General features: G+C 33.8%; 1 protein-coding gene and 1 long non-coding RNA gene across 6 annotated transcripts in view; one reads left to right on the top strand and one right to left on the bottom strand.

Annotated features, from left to right (window-relative positions):
• Unc13c (unc-13 homolog C) overlaps positions 1-22,878 on the top strand; it is a 583,769-nt gene extending 560,891 nt beyond the window's left edge. For all 5 annotated transcript variants that reach the window (XM_048793668.1, XM_015480644.2, XM_048793667.1 and 2 more), the window contains 3 exons: positions 16,863-16,955; positions 18,150-18,309; positions 21,136-22,878. In XM_048793668.1, coding sequence (XP_048649625.1) covers positions 16,863-16,955; positions 18,150-18,309; positions 21,136-21,421 — 539 coding nt within the window. In that variant the 3' untranslated portion in view covers positions 21,422-22,878. The remainder of the gene's footprint in view (positions 1-16,862; positions 16,956-18,149; positions 18,310-21,135) is intronic.
• LOC125613382 overlaps positions 9,400-25,084 on the bottom strand; it is a 40,039-nt gene continuing 24,354 nt past the window's right edge. The window contains exons 4-6 of the long non-coding RNA XR_007343955.1: positions 23,059-23,084; positions 16,857-16,946; positions 9,400-13,480 (exon numbers count right to left, since the gene is read on the bottom strand). This is a non-coding gene — a long non-coding RNA (uncharacterized LOC125613382). The remainder of the gene's footprint in view (positions 13,481-16,856; positions 16,947-23,058; positions 23,085-25,084) is intronic.

The raw sequence follows: 25,084 nt of genomic DNA, 5'->3' as shown, positions 1-25,084 counted from the left end.
TTTTTCGATTTTTTTTTTTTTTTTTCTACCATGGTAGTGCCTGCCATGTAGAAATGTATAGAAGAATTTCTTTATTTTGGGGAATAGCTTCAGAAAAATTAGTATTAGTTCTTCAAATGTTTGGCAGAACTCAGCAGTGAAACCATTTGGTCTTGGGCTTTTCTTTGAATCGGTAATAAAAAGTCTTCCATCAATCTCATTGTTCATTATTCATCTAGTTAGGTTTTCTATTTCTTTGTGATATAATCTTGGTAAAGTATATGTGTCTAGGAATTTGTACATTTCTTCTAGATAATCAAATTTATCATAGTTCATAAGACAAGAGATAATTAGAAATTATTTCTATGGTATCAGTTGCAATGTGTCCCTTTTTATTTCTGATTTTTGAGTTGTCTCTATCGTTTTCATAGTTAGTCTAGCTGTCTATCTTTTCAAAGGCCCAACTTATTTGTTAATATTTTGTATTTTTTAGACTCCTTTTATTTCTGGTTTGCTCTCTTATTTCTTCTAAATTGAGGTTTGGTTCTTTGTTATTTTCCTAGTTTCTTTAGATGCAATGATAGGTTTATTTGAAGTCATTCTACTTTTTTTAAAATATGGACACCAATTGCTATAAATGTCCCTCATAATATTGCTTTTGCTGTATCCAGCAGGTTTTCGTATGTTGTGTCTCCATTTGTTTCAAGAATTTTTAAAATTTCCTTCTTGATTTCTTCCTTCATCCATTGGTTGTTAAAAAGTAAAGTATTTAGTTTTATTTGTATATATTTAAAATTTTTTTCTTGTTCTTGATATCCAGCTTCATAATATTGTAAGAAATGACAGTTGGAATTATTGAAATTTAAATTTGACCAGATATTGGGAGACCCTGTCATTTATTCTGGATCATGTCCCATGTACTGATAAGAAAATGGGTACTTAGAAGTTGTTGGATGAAATGTTCTGTAGATATGTTGTATGCATTTAATCTTAGATGCAATTTAATTGTTTCTTTGCTGATTTATGGTTGAGTGATATATTGTTGAAAGTAGGGTGTTAAACTCTCCACATATTATTGTAGTAAAGTCTATTTTTCCCTTTAAATATATTAATATTTGCTTTATATACTTGGGTACTCCAGTTTGTGTGCAAGTAAATTGTCATTTCCTCTTGCTGAATCATCCTTTTAACATTATATGATCTTCCTTGTCTCTTTTTACTAGTTTTGATTTAAAGTCGAATTTATCTGATAAGAATGGTTTTTCCTGCTTTCATTCAGATTCTATTGGTGTGAACTGTCTTACTATATACCTTCTTTATCTTTGTGTATCCTTAGAAATAAAGTGAGCTTCTTTTCAGTAAGATGTAGATGGTTCCTCTTTTTTAATCCATTCAGGGACTATTTTATAATTGGATTTAATTTATTTAATATAGTTATTGATAGATAAGGTTTTACTATAACCATTATGTAGCTTGTTTTATAATTTTATCCTAATTCCTTGCTCCTCCTACCCTGACGATCTTCCTTGGTGGCTGTGAATTCCTCTGATACTATGTTCTGATTCCTTATTCTTTTTGGTTTATCTATTACAGATTTTTGCTTTGGAGTTGCCATGAGGCTTACAAAAATATTTTGATTATAGCAAGCTATTTTGAAAGATAGAAACTTAACATAATTATAAAGAATACAAATAATAGAGCAAGAGAAAATCTACTTATGAGAAAACTCTCTAGTGGCATTCCATTCTTTTTCCACAATCTGATTTTTGATACCCTGTTTTTACATCATTCTGATTTCTTTTAACATTGATATATTTTAATAAAATGAATACAGATATGAATGTTTTATGCACCACACTTAAGAATAATACAAAGTCAGAATGTTCTAATATTCTAACGATGAATTGTATACCTCTATCTTTCTATGTTTTCTTCTTATTAATATTTCTTTCAGTTTGAAGAACTTTCTTTTAGTATTTTTAGAACAAATATTGTGGAAATATAGTCTCTCAACTTTCATTTTTCTGGTAATGTCTTTATCCCTCAGTGGTAAAGGATAGTCTTGCTGGCTATAGTTTTTTGTTTGTTGGCTTTTCTTTTGGTACTAGAAAATCTCATGCCACTGATTTCTGTTGAGAAAGTCTAGGATCAGGCAAATTTGGACACCCTTATGTTATATCCTTTCTCTACCAATTTTGAAAATCTTCTTTCATCTTTAGAAGCTTTATTATAAGATGTCCTGGGGTAGATTTGGTGAATTAAATTTAACTGGTTACTTTGGACTTTGCCATACCTGTTTAATCCTATGTTGTGAAGTTTTCTGTTATTTTTGAATGACTTTTCTACCCCTTTGACATTCTCAGTCCTAGAACCTCAATAACTCAAATACGTACTCTTTTAATACTTTACCAAATCACCTATAAGCTTTCTTCATTCCTCTTCATTCTTTTAATTTTTTTCCCCATCTGTGCATTTTCAAGTAGCCCATCTTCAATATTATTTATTTATTGTTTCAGTTTGGCATCCTGCTATTGATACTTTCTATCACATTTTTAATTTTCCCAAAGTGTATTTTTCAAGTAAAGAACTTGATCTTTTCCAGCTGTATTCATCTCTAAAGATTCTTATAGCGCATTAAACCTGTGTGCTTTAGGTTTACAATATGGCATATACTTCTATGGGTGCTGGGTCTGCCAGCAAACAGTCTGGCACAGGGCTCTAAAACAAAGCCATGTACTAGCTTTCATGCCCTGCTCCCTCTCTGTCACCTAAGATGAAATGAGGAGTGGTAACTGTCAGCTGCCTAGCCTAACAGTTCCAGTGGCTCAATCTGTGGGTATTGACCTGGCAGTACAGGTTGTGGGACACTGACCTCACGAATTTTCACGACAGGCTTGGTAGTGAGTTTCAAGTTCAGGGCCTGGATTTAATTGCATTTTTCTCCATGCTGGGTGGCTTGGAGTTGAGAGACCTCATAGAAGCATCTTTTATTTTTTTTCCTGTCTTTTCCAGTAGGTTTTATAATATAAAAGCAAACATGTTAGTCTCTCACCTAATTTATTTAGCTTTTGTGAAGGTGGTCTGTTGTGTTAATAGCTGTTCAACTTTATTTTCCTATGGAGAAATGATCACTAGAGGCTCTTGCTTTTAGTTACCATCTTGCTCTGTTTTCAAAATGTGGAGGTTCTGATGGAATTGCAGTAATCCCATAACTAAGTATGTGAACAAGTGACATCCTAAAGATATTTTCATCTTAACTTCAGAGATAAACATTGCACGAATCAATTTTCATGGTTTTATCACATTTTTAATATATATATATAAATTCTCAAAGCAATAAATATTATTTACATAGATTATTTACATAGAAATATATACATGATTATATACATAATTATTTACATAGTTTCTATAAAGAATTTCTTTTGCTTTCTATTAGAAATCAGTGTTTAACATATATTCATATTGTTATCCTATATAGTTTAAAATAAGTGAACTAAAACAGTGTGTGTATGTGTATGTGTGTGTGTGTATATATATACATATATATAATCTTTGAGAATAATGTATAGTTACCCAAAATTATTGAACCATGTTTCTCTTAAAATGAGAAACCTTGTTAAACTTTTCACTTGCTAGTTTTTTATACAAGTATATTGTTGCAAAATTCTGCAAAAGAATTGATACCAAATGTTACTTGTAAGATTCATACTCCATTTTCTAAGTTTTAATCACTACTTTCACATATATTTGCATACTAGAGTATTATTTTGCATAGTCTTATTTTCTCTATTTTAAAAGGAAATTTATAATGATTTACATGTGGGCATGATATTGGTTGCTATTTTAAATGGCCTTTATCATATTTAGATACTGTCCTCCAAATCTACATAATATAAACTTTCATCATGGGTTATCATTGGAACTTATCAAAATGTGAGAAAAATTCTGGTGATATTTATTAGGGCCGTATTTTAACCTTTTACTGTTACAATCCCTGCTTGGTCAAAGGGTTCCATTTTTATTGGCATTTTATTTAGGATATTTGAAGTTTCATGAACTATTTACTAGGCTTCTTTGTGTTCTCCATGGCAGTTTTATCTCAAGGTTACAAACACACAAAATTAGTGAGATTCTTATCTTTCAATTCTTGGTTCTTGAGTAAAGATAAAACAAAAAAAAAAGCAGGCAACAAAATTATTTACATAGAAAAGCAAAAGAAATTCTTTATAGAAACTGTTAGAAATCAGTGTTTAACATATATTCATATTGTTATCCTACATAGTTTAAAATGAGTGAACTAAAGCAATGTGTCTTTAAAACAGATGAAGTTCTAAACCAATTGAGCAAAATATAGCAAGATGTAGAATAATACCATTTGTAAACATTTTAAAATCCAAAATTATGATATTTATGAATACATAATATGTGTGGCTTGAAAATACAAGTTCAAATATAATTTCTAAATCCATGATAACAGAATGAGACCAGGGAGGAGTATTCTTGGGTTCTTGATTGTATTCATAATCTTTTACCTCTTTTAATAGTTGCCAAAAGAGAGATGTAAACAACAATAAAATTCCAGAATTATAAACTGTTTATTGTTTCTGGTTATTCTTTAAGACTTATCTTTTAAACATCGTTCCTAAGATTTATTTAAAATTTCATAACTTTGTATATTTGGCAAATAAATATTGAGCACAAAAAATAAACTGGGCACTCCTCTTTCAGCTGCTCATTAAACATTTGTATCACAGCAAAGATCATTTCCCCACAGAGCTTGTGTTTTGGTGGGAGAGATAAACTAAAAGCAAATAGATATTGTAACATCAGAGAAGTGCTTGAAGAAAAATAAAATGGGGTAAAACCTCCATCCCAATTTTCTGGTGCTTCAGCTGTTCTAACAATAAAGTAGTTCCCTGGAGGGACTTGCTGAAAGATGATTGTTAATTAATTGTCATATTGCTTTCTTCTTTTAAATCTTAATCAGACTTAATAATTTTCATATTTTTTCTATTTCCTCGCACAAAACATCACATAGTGTCAATACCTCAGGTGGATTTTGGATCAATTTTGTATACCTCCTCTGTCATTTAAAAACTTTCTTTCCAGGATTTCTTTTTGTTGTTCTCTCATTATTGTTAGTGTCTTCCCATCCTATTTTGGATACCATATTGAATAGAGCTCAGCTAATACCCATAACCACAAACTTCCATAATTAAGAGATTTCCATGAGCATCTCTGAACTGCTTCAAAACAAATTTTCAACTCCCTCAGAATTTATTCAAAGGACTGTTTTAAAATATATATTTGAATACACAAATTTTTGCTGCAAATATAATATACTCCTGTGGCTATTATATTTCAAGAGAGAAATATATAGCTATGTATAATAGAAACTAGGCAAAGATCAATACTCAGAGAAAATATTCATGAGATTCATTATTAAAACCAAAAGAACAAACCTTTCAAAGACACTTTTCTGTTAAAGAATTCACCCCTCCTTGGCACCTACCCTTCTGTTCAATCCGTAGCTTAGCTCTATACGGTCCACTAGGTGAGACGTGTCTATCTGATAGCCCCCTGGAAGTTACAGTACAGCATATACTCTCATTAAATGGTACCAATACCCACACCATCCATTTTTGCAACATGAAATCTTCAGTCTTATGTTCTTTTGGTTAAAATATGTCTGAGTCATTTTCTCTGGAAATGTATAAAAATTTTCTGAGATCTTAAATCTTTGAAAATGACTTTGTTGCATTTACACATAAGAAAAAACTGGCTGGATTTAAAATTCTCCTTCTTCACTCTGTAGGCATCACTCCATTTCCTTCTGAATTTTGTTTGTAAGGAAAATTGCAGGCCAGCTGGAATCCTCTCCATTTTCTTGGTATTTATTAAATTTTGATAGGACATTTTACCATTTTTCTTTGAAACCTAATCATTTCATCTACTTGTACATTGGTTTAGTTTGTACTTTATTAATTTTTCTGAAATCAATTTGATTTTTTAAAAAATTGAAGATTTTCAATTCGAGACATTTGCTTTGATTATGATTCCATTTTTTAATGCTCGCTTCTTCAGGAACAGCATTTCCAGAGAGATGCTGTTACCTTTTTCTTGTGTTTTAAATTTTTTCCAGAAGCCTCTTATTTTTACATTTGTTCATCCTCAAATTAGAGTATCTATTCTGATAGATTTTTCAGCACAGAAGCAGCCTGGATTGCCCTGCCTGCTTCTTAACTCTTTCTTACTAACAGAGTCTGACTCCACCTATCTGTACTAGTTTGCTCCCACTGCTGTACACTGGCTTCAGTGACTGGCAAGAAGAAAAAATATATCCTGAAGCTCTCTTCCTTCTAGATGCATCGTCCCCAAGTCTCCTCCTGCCTATAAAGCCTGATGGGAATGCACACTGCCACATGGACATAACCCTTCTTATCCCACTTCTCCCTGATCATGGTTTTTACTAGTACTCATGATATATGAATGGTTTTTGGAAGAGAAACTGAGTCAGGCAAAATAGATAATACTAGATACATTAGAAATAGTCTTCAGATACTAGCAGGGTTGAAAATTTGGTTTTCAGATTTTTTTTCTTTTTTTTTCTTTTTGGTAACTGTCAAGTTTCCAATGATTGACCAAATCCACAAGCTACCTACTTCCTGAATCCTATTTTTTGGCAGCCTCTCCCACTGTATGGATCTCAAAAGACCTTTTAAGAAGCAGCTAAGTCTCTCAGTGGAAAAAAAAAATCCTTAAACTAAAATGAGACCTGTCATTGAATTCTGCTTAGATGGGGGACTTGTTCAACATGCTTAACCTCAACTTCCCTATGTCTGAAACAAGAGATTTTATCAAGATGTCATTTCCAAGTTTCCCTTGGAAATGACATTCTAAAATAATGTATTTTCAATCCTAAAATATTTCAAGTCAGGAAAGATAAACTTTTCAAAGGAATTCTAAAATAATACCTAACAAGCATAGTGACTGACTTTAAGGATTTGACACTTAACTCAAGTTTTATTAACTACTGATTAATTTTTCAGCAATAAGCTTCCACATACTATAGCCAGGGAGACCCATTCATATTAAAGCATCGAAAAAGTATTTAAGGATAAAGCTTGGAGAGCTATGAAACATAAATTCCAATGAGGTTAAGTTAATTCAAATATTTGGATGATTGCTATGGAGTTTAATATATAAAACGGGAAGTTTAAAATGTGATAATTGCAAATGTCAGCTAAATGTCATAAAAATATCGTAAGATATCTCGACACTGTCTAAAGCAGTTTATTTTTGATTTCTTGTCTATTAACTTCTGTCTATTAATTCAAGATTTTAAATTAAATAAAGGAAAATCCAGGCAGCTTTTTTTTCTCCCTTGATGTGGAAAAAAAAGATGAAGTTATTCAATAAAGTTCATAACATAGTATACACAATATAAGTCATAGCTCCAAGATTAAATCTGTTTTGCTCTTTATTAACTTTAACAGGTAATAAACACCTGGACTGCAGTCTCACTGTCTGTAAAATGTGCTTAATACCATTTAATAACAAAGCAAGACCTTCTATCGAAAGCAGTTGGCACAGTGCCTGCTACATACAGGTGGTCAAATAGTGTAGCCATGGTTATCCCACGAATTCCTACAAATATATTAAGTGTGGTAAAATGAAGACAATGAGCAAAGAACGGGGAAGAATTAGTAGGAAAACACAACAAAGGATAAAAGGAAATAGTGTAAGTCTCTTTCTGGCTTATTCACCTTCTACCATCTTTGATTTATAGAACTAATGACTTGTAGAATTAGACACAGAATCACTCATACCCAGGGTCCTGGAGCTAAATCTGGAGAAGCTGTAGGGCAGAGCTTTCAGTGACTCTGATATCAGAATAGTCATCTTCTATGGTGCCCAGAAAATGTCCATGAGAACAGATTGAAACCTCTTTGTCAGACGCTTATGCAATGTGGTTAACCTATAGAGGTCATTTGAGAAACTATGATATTTTAAAACATGCTGATTGAGAACTTGGAGATAATTATCAAATGTATTATATGGGTAATTATTATAAAATATTTACTGGATCAATTACCTAACAAAGTATACTAAAATTATGGTAGGTGAAAAATTCACTTTGTTAAGGAGCTTATTCTATGCTGTATCAAAATCTGATAGTAATCAGGACCTTTTTATCTTCAAAAGATGCCCTTCTGAATGGACTTCAAATAAGCAGACAACTGGTTCCTTCAGCTTCCTGCCCTTTGCCAATGTTGACTTACATAAGCACTGCTCATTCTTGAAATACTCATGATCCAGTAATGTTGTGACAAAGGACACATTCTAGATACCCATATGGTGATTTCAGACATAGCTAGTCTAATTTTTTATCGGCTTAAATAGAAAAGATTATAACAAGCATAGTTTCCAAGTTTTTACTGTATTCATTAAATTGTTAAATGCATGAATAAAGAGCACCATAGATTTTCATATTCAGTAATTTGAGAAATATTAATCTGATATTAATCTTACATATTATTTTTATTCTAGCAAATAACTGTGTATATACTTCAAATTTCCTTTGTCCCATTTCATTTTTGTCCCAGGATGGTTGACACAGTGCAACATACACACATGCTGGATAATCATACTTCTCCAGATGGGAGGTAAAATATATTGCATAGTCTAGCACACGTTGCTCATGTCTGACTGATTTAAACTTCTAAAGTTTTAGCATCTGCAAAAGGATTACATGAACCCACTAAAATAAATGTACAGTTGTCAGTTTGCATAGTAATGGAGGACTGTAAAAAAAAAAAAAAAAAAAACTGCAGATGAAACAGCACAGCAATATCAATAAACTAAAAGGAAAAATTATGATTCTATCATGACCTTTAAAAACATCTTGTCAGAAACAAACACCAAATTTCTGTCAGTTATAAGTACACAGGGAAATTGAAATGTAGTAAAATTAATACACAGTGTACTATAATTCCTAATGTTTCTAATGATTTAAGTTAAAGTGTTTTAATTTTACCAAGAGTGTTCTGAATGACACTTATTTTTCTTATTGTATAAGGAACAAGCAACTTCTCTGTGCCTTGGTGGGTTGTCGTATTACTTCCTAAGTTTGGCATAGTTACCAACTTTCTATCCTTTCTGCTTTTGGTGTTCTCTCTTTAGGTTTCTTGTTTTGTTTTTGTGGTGCTAGAGATCAAACTCGGGGCTTGGTGCATACTGAGCAAGTGCTCTATCACTGAGCTATGTCCTCATCTGTAACACATTCTCCAAGAGGCCTTTTAATTTTTTTTTTTTAATTTTTAAATTCTTTTTAGTTATACATGACAGTAGAATGTATTTTGACATATCATATACATATACATATACATAGAGTATAATTTCCCATTTTTGTGGTTATACATGATGTGGAGTTATACTAGTTATTTATTCATATATGAACATAGGAAAGTTATATCCGATTCATTCTACAGTCTTTCCCATCCCCGCCCCCCTTACCACCTTGCCATGTTCAATCCAGGGAACCTCTCCTTCTCCCTCCCTGCAGCCTATTGAGTCAGCATCCACAAATCAGAACATTCTGTCTTTGGTGTTTTGGGATTGGCTTATTTCACTTAGCATGATAGTTCTGAAAGGACTTTTAATGTAAGGATTTTCTATGACATATCTATTAGAATATCTTCATCTTGTCCCCATTTATGTCAGTGGACTCAATTCCACTAAGTTTTAGCTGCTATCTAGACACTCTGCAAGGATAACAGAGTCGAGTAATTTTTCAGGGTCAGTGATTTCTTCTATTAACTATTGATATTCTATGCAAATTGCATCCTGACATTATTACTCTTTCTTTGTGGCACTTTGATCTTTTCTAGTCATTTCCCTCTTGCAATTATCCATGTTTGTAAAATATATGGGTTTATTTTTTATTTTTATTATTTTTTTAGTTGTTGATGGACCCTTATTTTATTTATATGTGGTGCTGAGAATCAAACCCAGTGCCTCATGCATGCTAGGCAAGCGCGTTACCACTGAGCCACAACCACAGTCCCAATATATGGGTTTATAACTGGGAAATAAGGTGTCAATACAACTACACACCTTGTCTGTACAAACTGCATAGACGTACAGTGACTAATCACTGTGATTGGTCACTGAAAATGCTCTCCTGTGATTTACATAATGTTTTTAGACCAAAGAACCAGGCTATGAAGTTTGTATCTTATTAATATATTTTGGTAACTGAAACTTAAAGTTTTTGTTGGAAGATATTTTAAAATGTAAGAGCTGAAGTTCAGGAATATAGAGAGACCTTGTAAAATGAAGATTTCTTCATATTAAATTAGCAAATATTTAATTGGCCACTTAATATATACTAATAGGATATAGAGTTAATTGTCTTAGAAGAAATACGGATTATTACAGTGCTCTCTCCCCTTATTCATGGGGGATACATTCAACTCCTTCTGGTGAATGTCTGAATCTGGACAGCATTGAATCCTATGTATACCATATCTTCCTACACATATCTATGATTAAGCTTAATTTTTAAATTAGGCACAGTAAGGTATTAATAATAATTCAAAATAGAACAGCTGTTATTATAGCATGGTATAATCATTATTTAAACCTTATGAACTGTTTTTTTCTGGAATTGTTGATCTAATATTTTTTGGATCACTGTAGACCACAGATGACTGAAACTGCAAAGTGAACCCATGGATAAGGGAACTCACTGGAGCTTGTAATAGAAGTTTCCTGATGCTAGAGTACATGGCTAGGGAGGAAAATGTGCACAATCAACTACAACACTGGACATAAGATGGGTGCTAAAGAGAGGCCATGAAAGCACCAACACATAGTTCAAAAATGCAGTTCCAAACAGCATGATCCTTAACATTAAGAACGATGACCCATTAACTGGTTGATTTACTCATAACTGTCACAAAACTCTCAGACCTAATTCCACTCTTCAGGTAGTGGAAGCAGCCACTTCTCATAACTATATTTCTTTTAACTAAGCAGTAAATCTCACATTTTTGTTTTGGAAAAAGAACTGTGTATTTTGGAAGTCTAGTAAATGTTTCCACCCAGGAAGTTTCAGAAGTGTTCAGGTACTGCTGAGTACTAAGTGAGACATTTACCATCCCAGTCCCCATGCAGCTCTCTGTATCTCTTCAGAAAAAAGCATACAGCATACATAGAATTTACAATAAAAAGCTACAAAGGAGCAAATTGGGGAAAACTTAACATTCTCTGTATTTAAAGGCTACACTTTAAAAGGGTTTTGTCACATTCCCCCCCCCCCAGTTCTGGGGATCAACCCCAAGGCCTTGTGTGTGCTGGCAAACTTTACCACTGAGCTATATATATCCCCAGGCCTTTAGGCACATTTATTTAGCTGTTCATTGTTTCATTTTTGTGATTTTTTTTTTTTAAACTAAACTATGTTGATTAAACCTATAAAAGGGGTTCAGGGTGATATTTCCATACATTTACAGAGTATACTTATCAATTTCAACCACCCTACCTTCCCTCCACATACCCTTCACAACCTCTATTCTGTTTTGAGGTAGAATCCTTTGGGATTGCCCATATGAGAGAACATGTGGTAATTTTCTTTCTGTATCTGGTTATTTCATTTAAAATAATGTCCTTTACCTCCATCCATTTTGCTGCAAGTGACAGGTTTTACTTTTTCTTATGGCTGGATAAAACTCCATTTTGTATGTATACCACATTTTCTTCATCCATTCATCTGTTGATACACACCTAGGCTGATTCCACACCTTAGCTATTGTGAAATGTGCTGCAATAAGTATGGGCATGCAGGTGGCCCATTTGTATGATGATTTCATTTCCTTTGGATATCTACCCAGAACTGGGATAGTTGGATCATATGGTAGATATGTATTTAGTTTTTTGAAAATCCTCCATAATTTTCTCCATAATGGCTACACTGATTTAATTCCCAATAACAGGGTATAAGAGTTACTTTTTCTCCTCCTCCTCCTCAGCCTTTTTTTTTTTTTAATTACCATCCGACCCCAGTCAGGATGGCTATTCGTTGTAGTCTTGATTTTCATTTATTATATAACATCTTGCTCCCATCTCTGTCTCCATTGATCTACCTTTCTGTCTTCCTCTCCTCTACTCCCCAGTCCCTGGAAAGCACCATTCTCAATTTGTAAGAGATCAATATTATAAAATTTCACATGAGTGAAGTCATGCAGCACTTGTCTTTCTGTGTCTGGCTTATTTCACCTAACATAATGATCTCTCAATTCCATCCATGTTGTTGCAAATTGCAGGATTTCATTTTTTATGGCTAAATGGTATTCCATGGTGTATATGTGCACCATATGTGCACTTTCTGTCCACTCAGCTGCTGAACACTTAGGTTGTCTCTATTTCCTGGCTATTGTGAATAGTGCTGCAGTGAACAGGGTTGTTCTGATGTCTTTTGGATGGATTAATTTCATTTCCTTTGGCCAATAATGGGATTGCTAGATTGTATTGTAGCTCTATTTTTAATTTTTTAAGTAAACTCCATACTGTTTTTCATAATGACTCCCAATTTATATTTCTACCAAGTGCATAAAGGTTCCCTTCAAGTCATTATCAGTACTTGTTATCTTTTGTCTTTTTGATAAGTCACAAGCTGTATGCATTTTCTGTTTGAAGGAATTTTCTTGCTATCCCTGGTTTCAACAATAGTTTTAAAAAACTATTGAGAAAATACATTTGACCGGATTGATGTTTTATGACGGTGGCGGGGAGGGGCTTTTCCCATTTGGAGGTCCTTGAAAATCTGACATCTTTATTGTACTCAACTAAGGAAATTTTACAGATAAAAGAATTACAAAGTCATTGAGGAAAACTCTAGTCCCTTCAAAGATATAATATTATGGTTTAGATAACTATAATATTCATGGGGGTTTTACATAATTTTCACATATGGTATTATTCATGAATCTTTAAGGGATTAAAGTATTAAACACATTCCATTTATTGGGCAATTATTATGGGCATATAATCCATTTTTTTAAAAAATTATCTTTTATCCTTATAATAATGCTTATATATATGTGGTTTTCTCACCATTTAAAAATAAGAAAATGAAAGTCCACAGAGTTTTAATTAACTGTTAATGAGCAACAGAAAACATATTCAGGGCAGTCTTTTTCCATTGCCATAAGTCTTTGTACCATGTTACATAGTATGAGGCAATCAAGAATGTAATTAAAGATTTATAATGTAAAAATGAAAGAATTTAATAATACAGCTATTTGGACAGGGCTTCATAGAATATGGAAAATGTTCCAAACTTGCAGTTTAAAAAAAAATTAAAATAGTAGGTTTTGAAGAATGAGTTCAATGATAGCAGCAGGTACCAGCAGTGTGGATGGAATAAAAGGCATCCTAGTCAAAGGTTGGGTTTTAAGGTTTGATCCTCAGTATAGTGAGATGCAACTGTGAAGCTCTGCAGAAGAGAATGGGGTGAAAAGAAAGATCCATCTTTTATACAGGTGAGAGGATTTCTTAAAATCCCTGACTATAACCTCATGACTAGAAACTAAATTTTCATCAGCTCTAGGATGAGTTCAACTTTCTAGCATTTCCACTTGTCACTCCTGCATCTAAGCTCCATCCATACTAAATTCTTTGCAGTTTCTAGGACATACCTTTCTGCTTTATGCATCTACATTTGTGTATATGCTATTTCTTCTGCTCCCTTTGTCTACACGATGAATTCCAATTCAACCTTCAAAACCCTCCTTAGGCATGTCCCCCACTGTGGCAAAGCAGTGAATGTTCATATTTTAAGCCCTCCCTACTCCACCAAATATTAGCTCGTTGATCCTCAAAACACAAGACTATTGAGGAAATGCTAAAAGCATTTCTGTTAGGAGCAAATAAATGATATTAACTCCAATCAGGACATTAACTCCTGTCCCAACAGGAATCAACTGGCACACCCCAATTGGAAGAGAATTTAATAAAGGAACCAGGTACAAAAGCATGGGCAGGATATTAGACAGCCAGAAGGAAAAGTAGACTAACCTCCCTATGACAAAAGTAAAAGGGGAACGGAAGAAGTTGCCAGGGTCAGAAAAGAGACTGTCACCTAACAACAGCTGCTTGAGGAAAATTTGTTTGCAGGATTCAGCCCGCAAAAGGGGACTCCCACAGGACACAGACTACACATCTGGCCAAAAAACTGGATGCTAGACTAGAGGGCATCACTGATTGTTCATACAGATTAGTCTGAGGGCAGAGAGCAGGATGGATAAGGTGGATAACAAATCTACCTACTTTTAACAATATCATGCATTATAACCATATAAGTGCAAGCCAATAAAATCAGCCAAAGCAAGCAAGACCAGCTAATTGTTTTTTTATTATACCCACATACCCTTAAGGACTAAGTGAAAATCTTTCATTAAAAACTCAGTTGTCTCGATTAAAAAAAAATTAAGGTAGAAAATTATTAACTTTCTTATTATATGTTATAAAGAACTAGTCCATATAAAATGGGATAAAATACCTAGGACTAAATTTTTTTTAAAGCGTGATAGGTACATTAAGAAATGTTTTCAATGTACACGAACAGACAAGCAAAAAGACTTGAATAATGGGAAGATACACTTATTGTGTCCTGGAATAGGAAGACTCCATTTCCTAAGGATGTCATCAATCCAGCAATGTGGAACTATTCCAAAGATACTATCAATTTTCTCTCAGGAACCCTGCTTTTTACAGGGTTCTTACTAATATCATAGTTGGGCTTCCTTACTAATATCATAGTTGGGCTTCCTACTGTTTTTGGTGATACTAGAAAATTTGAGTTTTATCAGTTTCTTCCACCTTCACACCTGAGCTTTCCGCATCTGTCCTAAATGCAAGCTAAAACAGTGCCTCTAAGAGAAGAGGAGTAAAGTGTGATCTTCTCTGGTATATACCTTTCCTCCTCCTCCGGGTGGTCTCCCTGGTGTTGGGAATGAAGGAAAAGGAAGACAACAGAAAATGGTATTTGAACTTTGATGGCAATCTTTAGTGACCAAAGGTTGTTATCCATTTGTCTTAGGTCATTGACTTTGGGAAAGATGTCCCTAAAGCAGCTGGTGTGAGACTCACTTCCAAATAGTTCCCGTAGGTTTTGATGGGCTCTCACAAGGCTGGACACTTGGCTACTTATTCCTTCTCAGCCTCTTGTAATGTTAGTACACCACAGTCCTCTGAGGTACTTGCCTCTGCTCCACCCAGCTTGGCCATCCCTGACAAGAACAGAGCCCACAATTGCCTTTTCCCTCCCTCATGTCCAGATCTAGCACATCAAGCCATCCCCCATACTTGGGAATTAAGGACTTCAGATGGTAGTCTGGGCACACTCAATGTGGTGGGGTTTTTGTTGTTGTTGTTGTTTGTTGTTTTTAACCCATTTGACTCTGCTCAAGTCAAATATCTAGGTAGACAACCAGTCCTGTAACAAAATGACTATCTGGCCTGCAATTTGTTTTCTCCCCTTCAGGAATAGGAACATTTCACCTTTTATTTCCCCACCTTCCAGCGGAGAATAGCCAGCCCGTTTACTTATGCCCAGAATGACCATTTTATAATTTCAATCTATTATCAAATGGCTATGATGGGTAAAGGAGGCCCTAGAAGTGAACAGGCTCTTCCACAGGTTTCTGGCCCAAATCCTGATGATTTTCTGAAGTTAGAAATTTAAAGACTTTCAGAATATTTTGTTTTCAGCTTTAGGAATTAACCATTTTGTGAGAATATTTTCTATGAAAATAAGATTCTTGTTAATCTCACACATTGCAAATAAGAATGTAAAGGGCTACAAACTAAAATTTTGTAACTTTGACAAATATATTCCACTCTTATTATACTACGAATAATCTTGTATAAGTGAAAGATAATGATTCATGATAAATTGAAAACAAATGAAAAATGGTTAACTTGTAATATATTCATGTGTTTTAATATTAAATATTTGCAAGCATGTATATCCATTGAACATTTACTTTGTAGTTAGTGCTGTGACATTCTCGGTCATAGAAAAGAATATGGCAACTTTAATACTGAATAGAATGACCATCATAAACTGTTTTAGGTGAAAAGATAAAAGGTAAGATTAATAATTACTGCATGTGCCTTGATTCATGGGGAAAAATGTGTATGTTCAAGGCTGGTGATCTCATTTTTCTAATGAGAAAACTAAGACTGAAGAATGTAGTAAATTATATAGGATCACAGAACCAGTAGTGACATAACTATGACTTGAATTCAAGTTTTATTCGACTCTAAATCACAAGTACTTTCCAATAAAACATGTTTAACTCCGAATTAATCTTCACCAGCATAGAGTTGACTATTCTTATTGATGCCATATATACACATTGCAAATGTATCTATCATACATTTACCCTATTCCAATAACACTTCTGTATTTCGTCTTCCTGGACTACTGTGAGCTTCATGAAAGCAAGTGCTCTCCAGAGTCATCTTTGGGTCTCCACTACTCTGTCAAATCACAGAAAATTTTTAAAAGAATGAAAGCAATGATGCATCCTTGTATATACGCAGTGACTACAACTTTATTAAGGTTCAGAGTAAGTCAACTGCAAGTTCATGTAACAGAAATAATGTGTCTTATAACTTTTGTAGACCCTGTGAAATTTTAGCTCAATAGGCTAAGTATAATTCTACCCAAACCTGTATAGAAAACAATTTTTATGATCTACTAATGGAAAGAACCATTTACGTCCAATAACATATTGTAACTCATGCACAGAACATAGATGTTCATTAAGTAGTCTAAAATTCCAGGCCAGTTAACTTCTGCTTACTCGCAGGTCACTCTTCCAAAGATGCAGTGGGTCAGATATCTGTTCACGTGGATGTCACTGCAACCCCAGGAACTGGAGAGCATAAGGTCACTGTAAAAGGTATGGTTCATGTTCAGATAAATTAAACAACCTATTAAACAGCCATAGCAATAACATTAAAATGTAATTTTTCTCATATATATATTTTAAAAAATGGATATTTTAAAATATAGGTCATGCTCAATTTCTTCAGAAAACCAAAACAATTATTTAAAACATCTGAATGGAAATTTAGATACCTGTGTATTTAAACCAAACATTCCATGGTTGGTATTATGATTTTAATTAGGAAGCCAGCCATAGTACTAATTTCTAACTTCTCAAAGCTAAATGTTAAGTCTATTATGTGAATAGTAAGAACCTATCAACTTATTTCTTTCTGTGATTTTCAACAATTTTTTGAACTAATATATGGCTCAATCTATTAGTTTCACATTGTAAAAGCAGTCTCAATGCTAGAATAATTTAAAAGGTGAAATTTGAGTTAGCATTTTACTCAATATACTCATGATCGAAACCATGGTATCCTGATATATTTTAAATTTGTTTTACGTAATGCATCTTAGACTGTAGCTATGTTTCTTTTAGAATATAATAGATAACTGGTAAGAATACAGATAAAGGGTCATGCATATAAAGTGTCTTTTGCATTCGCAATTCCAAGGCATTTTCCTAATGATATTATCAAAGCATAAGCAAACGTTTACAAATAAGAACGTTCATTTGAAATTGTTTGCCTGAAATTAGGAAACACCTAAGTGTTTAAAGTGACTGGTTAAGTATAGTTGGTATATCCATACAGTGGAATATATTTGCACTTGAAAAATAATGAAGTAAATGTTCATGATTCACTTTTAAAAATAAAGCTAATGTTTTTGTACTTAAATATTGTCAGTTTCTCTGAGAATTCAAATTGGAGTTTCATATTTCCTATATATTTTATACATATTTCATGATGAACATATCTTAATTTTGATGTGAAAAACACCATGGTCTTACATAACAAGGAATGCTGACTTGTCGTTAGTAACAGAAGCCATCAGTTGTACCTAATTTTTCACCATGCCAGTGCCACACAGCTTAGAAATTCCTGTTAGGAGTGCATTTTGGAGAGTAAATTGTTTTTGCTTCAAGGTCACTATCAAATGAAACCACTTTTTTTAGAATAAAAATTCAGCATAACAACCACAGGGAGGAAGCTAAGTTTCCACACATTTATTTGCTAACACAATCCCTTCCCTTTTTGGATTTTAGTGATTGCTATTAATGACCTAAACTGGCAGACCTCAGCAATGTTCCGCCCCTTTGTGGAAGTTTGCCTACTGGGTCCCAACCTTGGAGACAAGAAGAGAAAACAAGGCACAAAGACAAAAAGCAACACATGGTCACCAAAGTACAATGAGACATTTCAGTTGTAAGTCATAAACCTTACTTATTTATTTCAACCAGCCAATGGCTATTCTAAAGTAAAGCCTCTTGGTGTAAGTATTCTGTAGGTTGCAATGAAGAAAGCCCATTCTAGTTCCCTTTGTTTAGTGACTGTGTATCAGGCAGTGTGTAGTTATGGGATACATGACAAAGACCTTCTGTTACACGTAAGCTATGGATAAAAAAAACACCATATTTTTGTTTGTGATTTTTGTCATAGGGTAGTAAATACTATGCAGAGAACTTCGCAATAAGTACTATGGCTAGTTGCTAGTCAGGAAAGCTTCACTGAATCCTGAAATAACAGTCCTATAGGGAAGAGAGTCCAGAGTGTTTCAGGCCAAGGGAAAGAGCTGATGCAAGGAGTCTAAAACAGAAGCAAGCATGGCGTATTTAATAGGGTAGAGTGGCTCAGAGTGAGATGAGTTTAGAGAGGTATTGAGGGTGCAGGTATCACTTCACAGAAGGGTTTGCAGTTGTCTCTCCATGAGAAGACCCTTTGGAGGGTTTTCAGATGAAGGGATGAATATTGAGTTTGTATCTTTAAGTGATTATTCTGTTGTGTAAAGGAACGATTACAAGGAACTAAGAACAAACAGGTAAAGATAAATAAGAAGGTTACTGTGATTATTATAATGTTATCCCGGCAAGCAATAATATTGACTAATTCATGGTAGTAAAAAAAAAATGGAAAGAAAAGTTCTAGATACATGTTGGAATTATATTCTTGCATGAACTGGAGGTAGAAAGACATGTCATAGTCCCGGGAACATTCAATTTAAGATAATTCAGGATATGCTTACGTAAAAAGGAATTTACAAACATGTGAGTACAGGGGACTGTAGACTACAGTGATGGGATTTGGGGCTCTCTCCACATCTTGAAGGGAGGAAACAAGGAGCCATTAGGACATTAGTAACACTGGGAAAGTAAAAGCTCCATGTGTCGTCAGCTGGGAGCAGCAACTTTCCATGGACAGAAATAGCTCTCAAGGCAGCCTCAGATCCAAGAAACCAAGCAAGTAAAGACTCTGACTTCAATGTTTCTGAACCCTTCTGGGGCTTCATTTTGTCCAAAAGCAATTTTTTCTTGTTCAAGCCAGAACAAGAAAGAACACTATCACTGCAATAGAATGCTGACCTGTAGGACTACAGAGTGAAAGAAGGGTGGAGAATGGATCCAGGTGGGACAAAGATACCTGACACTGATGAAAACAAGAACCACCCTAGGTTTCTGGCATGAGAACCTGGTTAAATTGTGATTTACTGAAATGGGAAAATAAGGAAAAGACATGACATCAAGGATTTTGTTTTGGAGATGCCAAATCCTCAGTTGGGTATAATTTTAGAACTGTCTTTCTATAGATCTTATGCAATTCCATAAATCTAAATGAAATGAGCTAACCTAGAGATAGAGAAGGAGATCCAGGACAAAAACCTTAGAAATTTCCATATACCCCAATAGTTCCTTACTGATCTGGTTGGTTCTCTTGGTTTTTCATGCACCTTTAAGAATTCTGTTCTCTGAATATCTCACTTTCTTACTATTCTACAGTATGTATCAAGAGTCTAATAGATTAATCACAATAATTCCTAGTAATAAACCAGCTCATAGAATTCCACCTGTCTGCTCTTCCAAGTTACACAAGTTTTCTAAAGTATCAAAAATCACTTGGATTGTGTGAAGGTCTACATATCAACACTGAATTACCACAACCACTGTTCTTGGAAAGGCAGAATTTTAATGTACACAAAGATATGACTGCTATCAGATTTTGCTCTCCTGTTCTTACCTATCAAGCCACCAATTTCTTTTGCATTCAGATTCTCTAAAACAAGTGCACAGTTTAGTTATCAATGTAAACTGGTGACAAAATTTGACTCTGAAAAATGTTTCATCGGAAAAAGAATATTGGAAGCTGCTACTGCCGACAGATAGATGTGCATTCATTAAAAAGTCAAGAACATCTGTGAGTGAATTAAAATAATGGGTGGAAGAAGACTATTCCCAGAATATCACCACTCAACCTTCTTCAAAATATGCAGTTCTACACTGACAGGTTGTCGTAGGCTGTTGCTAGTAGAGGCCACCCTCAGCTACACACTTGACAGGCCTAACTGTAGGAAGGAATTGGCATTGAAGCACCAGACTCTGCTGGAACTGATGTACGCTGGAGATTTGTATCTAATGTAGCATCGTTATTTCCCTGAGTAAAAGCTCTTAGATATAATAGCTTTTCCAGGAGCCTTGGGTAAAGAAAAGATAATAGTTGCTGATGTTGGGCTGGGGATGTGGCTCAAGCGGTAGAGCGCTTGCCTGGCATGCGTGTGGCCCGGGTTAGATCCTCAGCACTACATACAAAGGTGTTGTGTCTGCCGAAAGCTGAAAAATAAATATTAAAAAAAAAATAGTTGCTGATGTTGAATTAGCATAGAGATTCCTCAAAGAGTACCCCTCAAACCTAGCTCCCCAAACCCTTAGCAACTCTATCCTAGCCACAGTCTTTATCGATGAGGATATGTGAAATCCTGATTTTAATAATTAAACAACACAGTATTTTACTTCTCATTTTGATCACTATGCTTAACATTAATGCAGTAAAGCGTATTTTTTTCTATCTAGGGAAAGCAAAAGTAAGTTAGGTTACTGTCATAAATTTTAATGGAAAATCTTAAGTGACATTTAAAGGGTCATGGTTAAAAATACAATGCTTCTCTATTTGCCACCATAACCTTTTTAAGCAAGGTACACAATGTTAGTATTTTAGAACTATAAGTAAAATCTGCTCAATTTGTATTTCTAATTCACACAGCGTTCTAGGTAATGAAAACCGTCCAGGGGCTTATGAACTTCACCTGTCAGTTAAGGATTACTGCTTTGCCCGAGAAGATCGAATTATTGGAATGACAGTAATTCAACTACAGAACATAGCTGAAAAAGGAAGCTATGGGGCTTGGTATCCTCTTTTGAAAAATATCTCCATGGATGAAACTGGTTTGACTATCCTCAGAATACTCTCTCAGAGGACCAGCGATGATGTTGCTAAAGAATTTGTAAGACTTAAATCTGAAACAAGATCTACTGAAGAGAGTGCTTGAAACAAATACTGAAATATCTTTTGAGAATCCATATACTCTCATTGTTTGACTACTGCATGCATGTGCAAATACATGGGAATGTTTATTTCACTACTTTTCACTGTTTGCCAGTACTCAAGTACAATGTCTACAAGGTATGTGCAAAACCTGCTGAACTTTTATACCAATTCTGGTCTTTGGGAAATCAATGTTCCATGAAGTGCCAAAATTATGATGTAAAGTGAAATATCAAGATTCTCTTTAAATGTTTATTTCATCTCATTACCAATTTCTTAGCCATGAAAAGTCTTTTTAAGTTTGTCCATTAGTTATCTTTGTTACATTAGTTTATATGGCACCATCAGAAATCATTTGTTACTCAACTTCTGTTTTAGCCTTACCTCATTCATCTGAGTAAATACCCTTTTCTACCATAACTAGAAATGCGGTGACTTCTAGAAAGTATTTGTAATTTTATAGTTGCAGATATATTGTGATGATTTTTGCATACAAATTAAAATAGAAAAGGTGGGAAATATTTTATGCTGACCAGTTTCCAACCTTTCTGAAATATCACTGTGAAGAAATGCTATTAAAGCAAACTTACACAAAGCAATGCTAAATAGTTTGTTAACGTTTGATATATTGACAAACCTATGTTCTTTAAAACTGCCAAGGTCACATCACATTTGTAAAAAAAAAAAAAAAAAAAAGGTAAGTTGATGCATTTGCCACATAGCATTATGTCTCAGCTTTACCATAATTATTCTTTGGAAAGTCATAGGCTTAATGGTTTAGAAATGGTATGGAATAACTGTTCTGTTAGTAATTTCCCTCTGACAGTTATGACTATAATCAGTTAAATGTTTTTTTTTTTTTAACAAAACTCAGTGATTTATTCTGAATGCAGCATTATTATATATTGCACTGGAACCAAAATTTATGTATTCATATATTTAGTGAAAGGACAAAATGCAAAATTGTAAGCAATTTCTTCAGTTTGTTATTTATAAGCCCAAAATGCATCATATTCAATAGGAAAACAACACAGCTTAGTACATTGATATCCCAACATTGGTTTGGTTTTTTATTATGAAATAGCTTATGAATATTGCATTTTCTGGAGTTTTAGGATTTGCCTTTTTGGAATCTGTGCCTAACTCCTTGGTTACAGAATAGTAATTGTAATTTATGGTCATAACTGTTAGTGGACTACCTACACATGCAGAAACAAGAACCTATTACATAGACTGTTTTGTAAACAAGCTGGCCTAATATGTTAAAGAAGAGATTGGTTCTGAGAAAGATGACACTACTCATTCTGCTACTGGGTGTGAAAACACCCAGACCAGTGAGATTGGCTAATTTGTGTTAAACTCTTAGGCAATTGCTTTGTTAATGACTTTTCCAAATGCATAGTATGATGCGATCTCTGGCATATGCATTAATAAATGGATGTATTCTAAGCATTTGCAACACTTTTGCCTTCTTATTTCATCTATGCAAATAATTACTTACTAATAAAAACACCATGCCCTTTTTACCCTATATAACACTCTTCACATTATTTGGTTCTAATTTTCATTCAACAGATATAATGTATAGCTGCTTCCTTGAACATAATGACACTGAAAATAAGGAAGTACTAGTGTACTTACCTATATCTTGTAGAACATTGTTAAACCTGTGAAGGAAATGCAACAATTTAAATTAAAAATTATAAAAGTTTTCATCAATTTATTGAAAAAGTCAGATGTATCTTAAAATGACTTATTGTTTTACAAGATATGACAAACTCTTTAGGAACACATCAATTTTATAAAGCATGAAACATTTGAATAAATGGCAGTTCAGGACTGCTTTGATTAATTATGAGATTTTTGCAGTATATATTTAATTGGATCAATTTATTTATTCTCTTCAAAATGTACAGTATATGTCTACTCATTAGTACCTATATTTTATGATAGGCCTTTGGAGAAAAACAAATGATAGGATTTCAAAATTACTAAGTTTTTTCTGCTGTAGTCAGGACAATACCTCTTGTATTACTTTCAAAAATCCCTCTAAGGTTGTCAGTAAGCTCTGTCAACTTCAATGCTCCATTAACACATGTGGCAGTTTAATCATTCTAGATAAAAGCAAAAGCTCTGCACATCTAAGCCTCACATTACAAGTACTTAAAGATATGCACAGAAATCAAATTTGGCCAGAGTATTTAAAACCTTAATGGAGCATTTACTATTCAAAGGAAATCTGAAGAATTATTATTTAAGGTAATCACATATCCTTAAGAACCTCTAATTCACTTATGTTTATAATTTATATATTGAATTTATCTCAAAGAATGACACATTTATATATGACAGTCCTAGTCTAATATCTTTCATTGGGTCTTTAAAAAAAAAAAAAAAGTTTGAAGTAAGGTTTGTTTTCTCTTAATTTGCTTAAAGATATTATTATACTACCTAGCTCAATATAGCACCTGTGATTGCCACAAACAATGAAAATAATCATACTGATTAGACTCAGGGAATGTCCCTGGATGAATGTCTGATTCTCCCTTCATTTGGAAGAACTTCTTGGGCACACAGGGAAGAGACTGCCCTCCCCTGGCACTACCTGCTTCTGTGATCATCCCAGTCTTTGAAACAGCTGGCCCCTTTGCTTCTCGCACTCCTGGATCTCCCAGGTCAGTGATATTTCTGCTACAGGCTTCTAGTGTTAGTTTTGCAGAACCTCAAACTAGGGCATGGTTCCTGATGCTAGATAAATCCTAATCTATGAAATATATATATACACACACACACTCAGCATCAGGGTACATTTTAAAATCAGTTGGTATGTTACTGTTTTTGTCCTCCTGTCTTTATGATATACACTAATGGTCCTATTTTCTTTCACCTGCGTAACTTGGGTTTAATTTTCTTTCTGGTTTATTAAAGTCAGATATTAGATGATTATTCCTTTTGTCTTTTTAAATAAATGACATAATGTCACAAATTTTCCTGAAAGCACTACCTCAAATACATTCCACAAATTGCTATGCTGGATTTAGTTTTCATTCTTTTAAAAGTGCTTTGTAATTTCCCATGTAACTTCTTAGATGGATTGGTTATATGTAAGTATCTGATAAAATTTCTAAATATTTAGAGACTTTTCTAAATATATTTTATTTCCAGTTTGACTCCATCATGGTTAAAGCATTCACTTTATATGGTTTCAGTCTAAATGTTTCAAGTGCACTAGAAAGAAATATATGCTTTGCTGCTGGGTAAAGTGTTAGTGAAGCTGGTTGACAGAGAATGTTCTTAAATATTCTGATTTTCTACTAGTACTGAGAAAAACTGTGGATGTCTCCAAACATAATTGTGAATTTATTTCTGTTTTTCTTTTAATTGTGAAGCTATTATTAGGTATACACATTTAAGATTATGACAACTTCTTGGCGACTTGACCCTTCTATGCATTATTACTCCTTGTTCTTAGTAGTGTTTTGCTGTTCTAATGTCTAACATACCCCATTACTGGTATAGCTTTCTTTTAACCTGGCTTTGAGTTATCTATAATTTTTACAATTACAGTATGATACCTTTAGCTAACACACACTTTGTCAACTTGTATCTAAAAAAAAAAAAACAACAACAACAAAAAAAAACTAAGGCCAATCTCTACATGGTTGGT

This window comes from Marmota marmota, unplaced genomic scaffold, assembly GCF_001458135.2.
Source record: "Marmota marmota marmota unplaced genomic scaffold, marMar, whole genome shotgun sequence".
Classification (NCBI taxonomy): Eukaryota; Metazoa; Chordata; class Mammalia; order Rodentia; family Sciuridae; genus Marmota; species Marmota marmota.
Note: the sequence above shows the minus strand (reverse complement) of the source record. Positions and strands in the feature narration are given on the sequence as shown.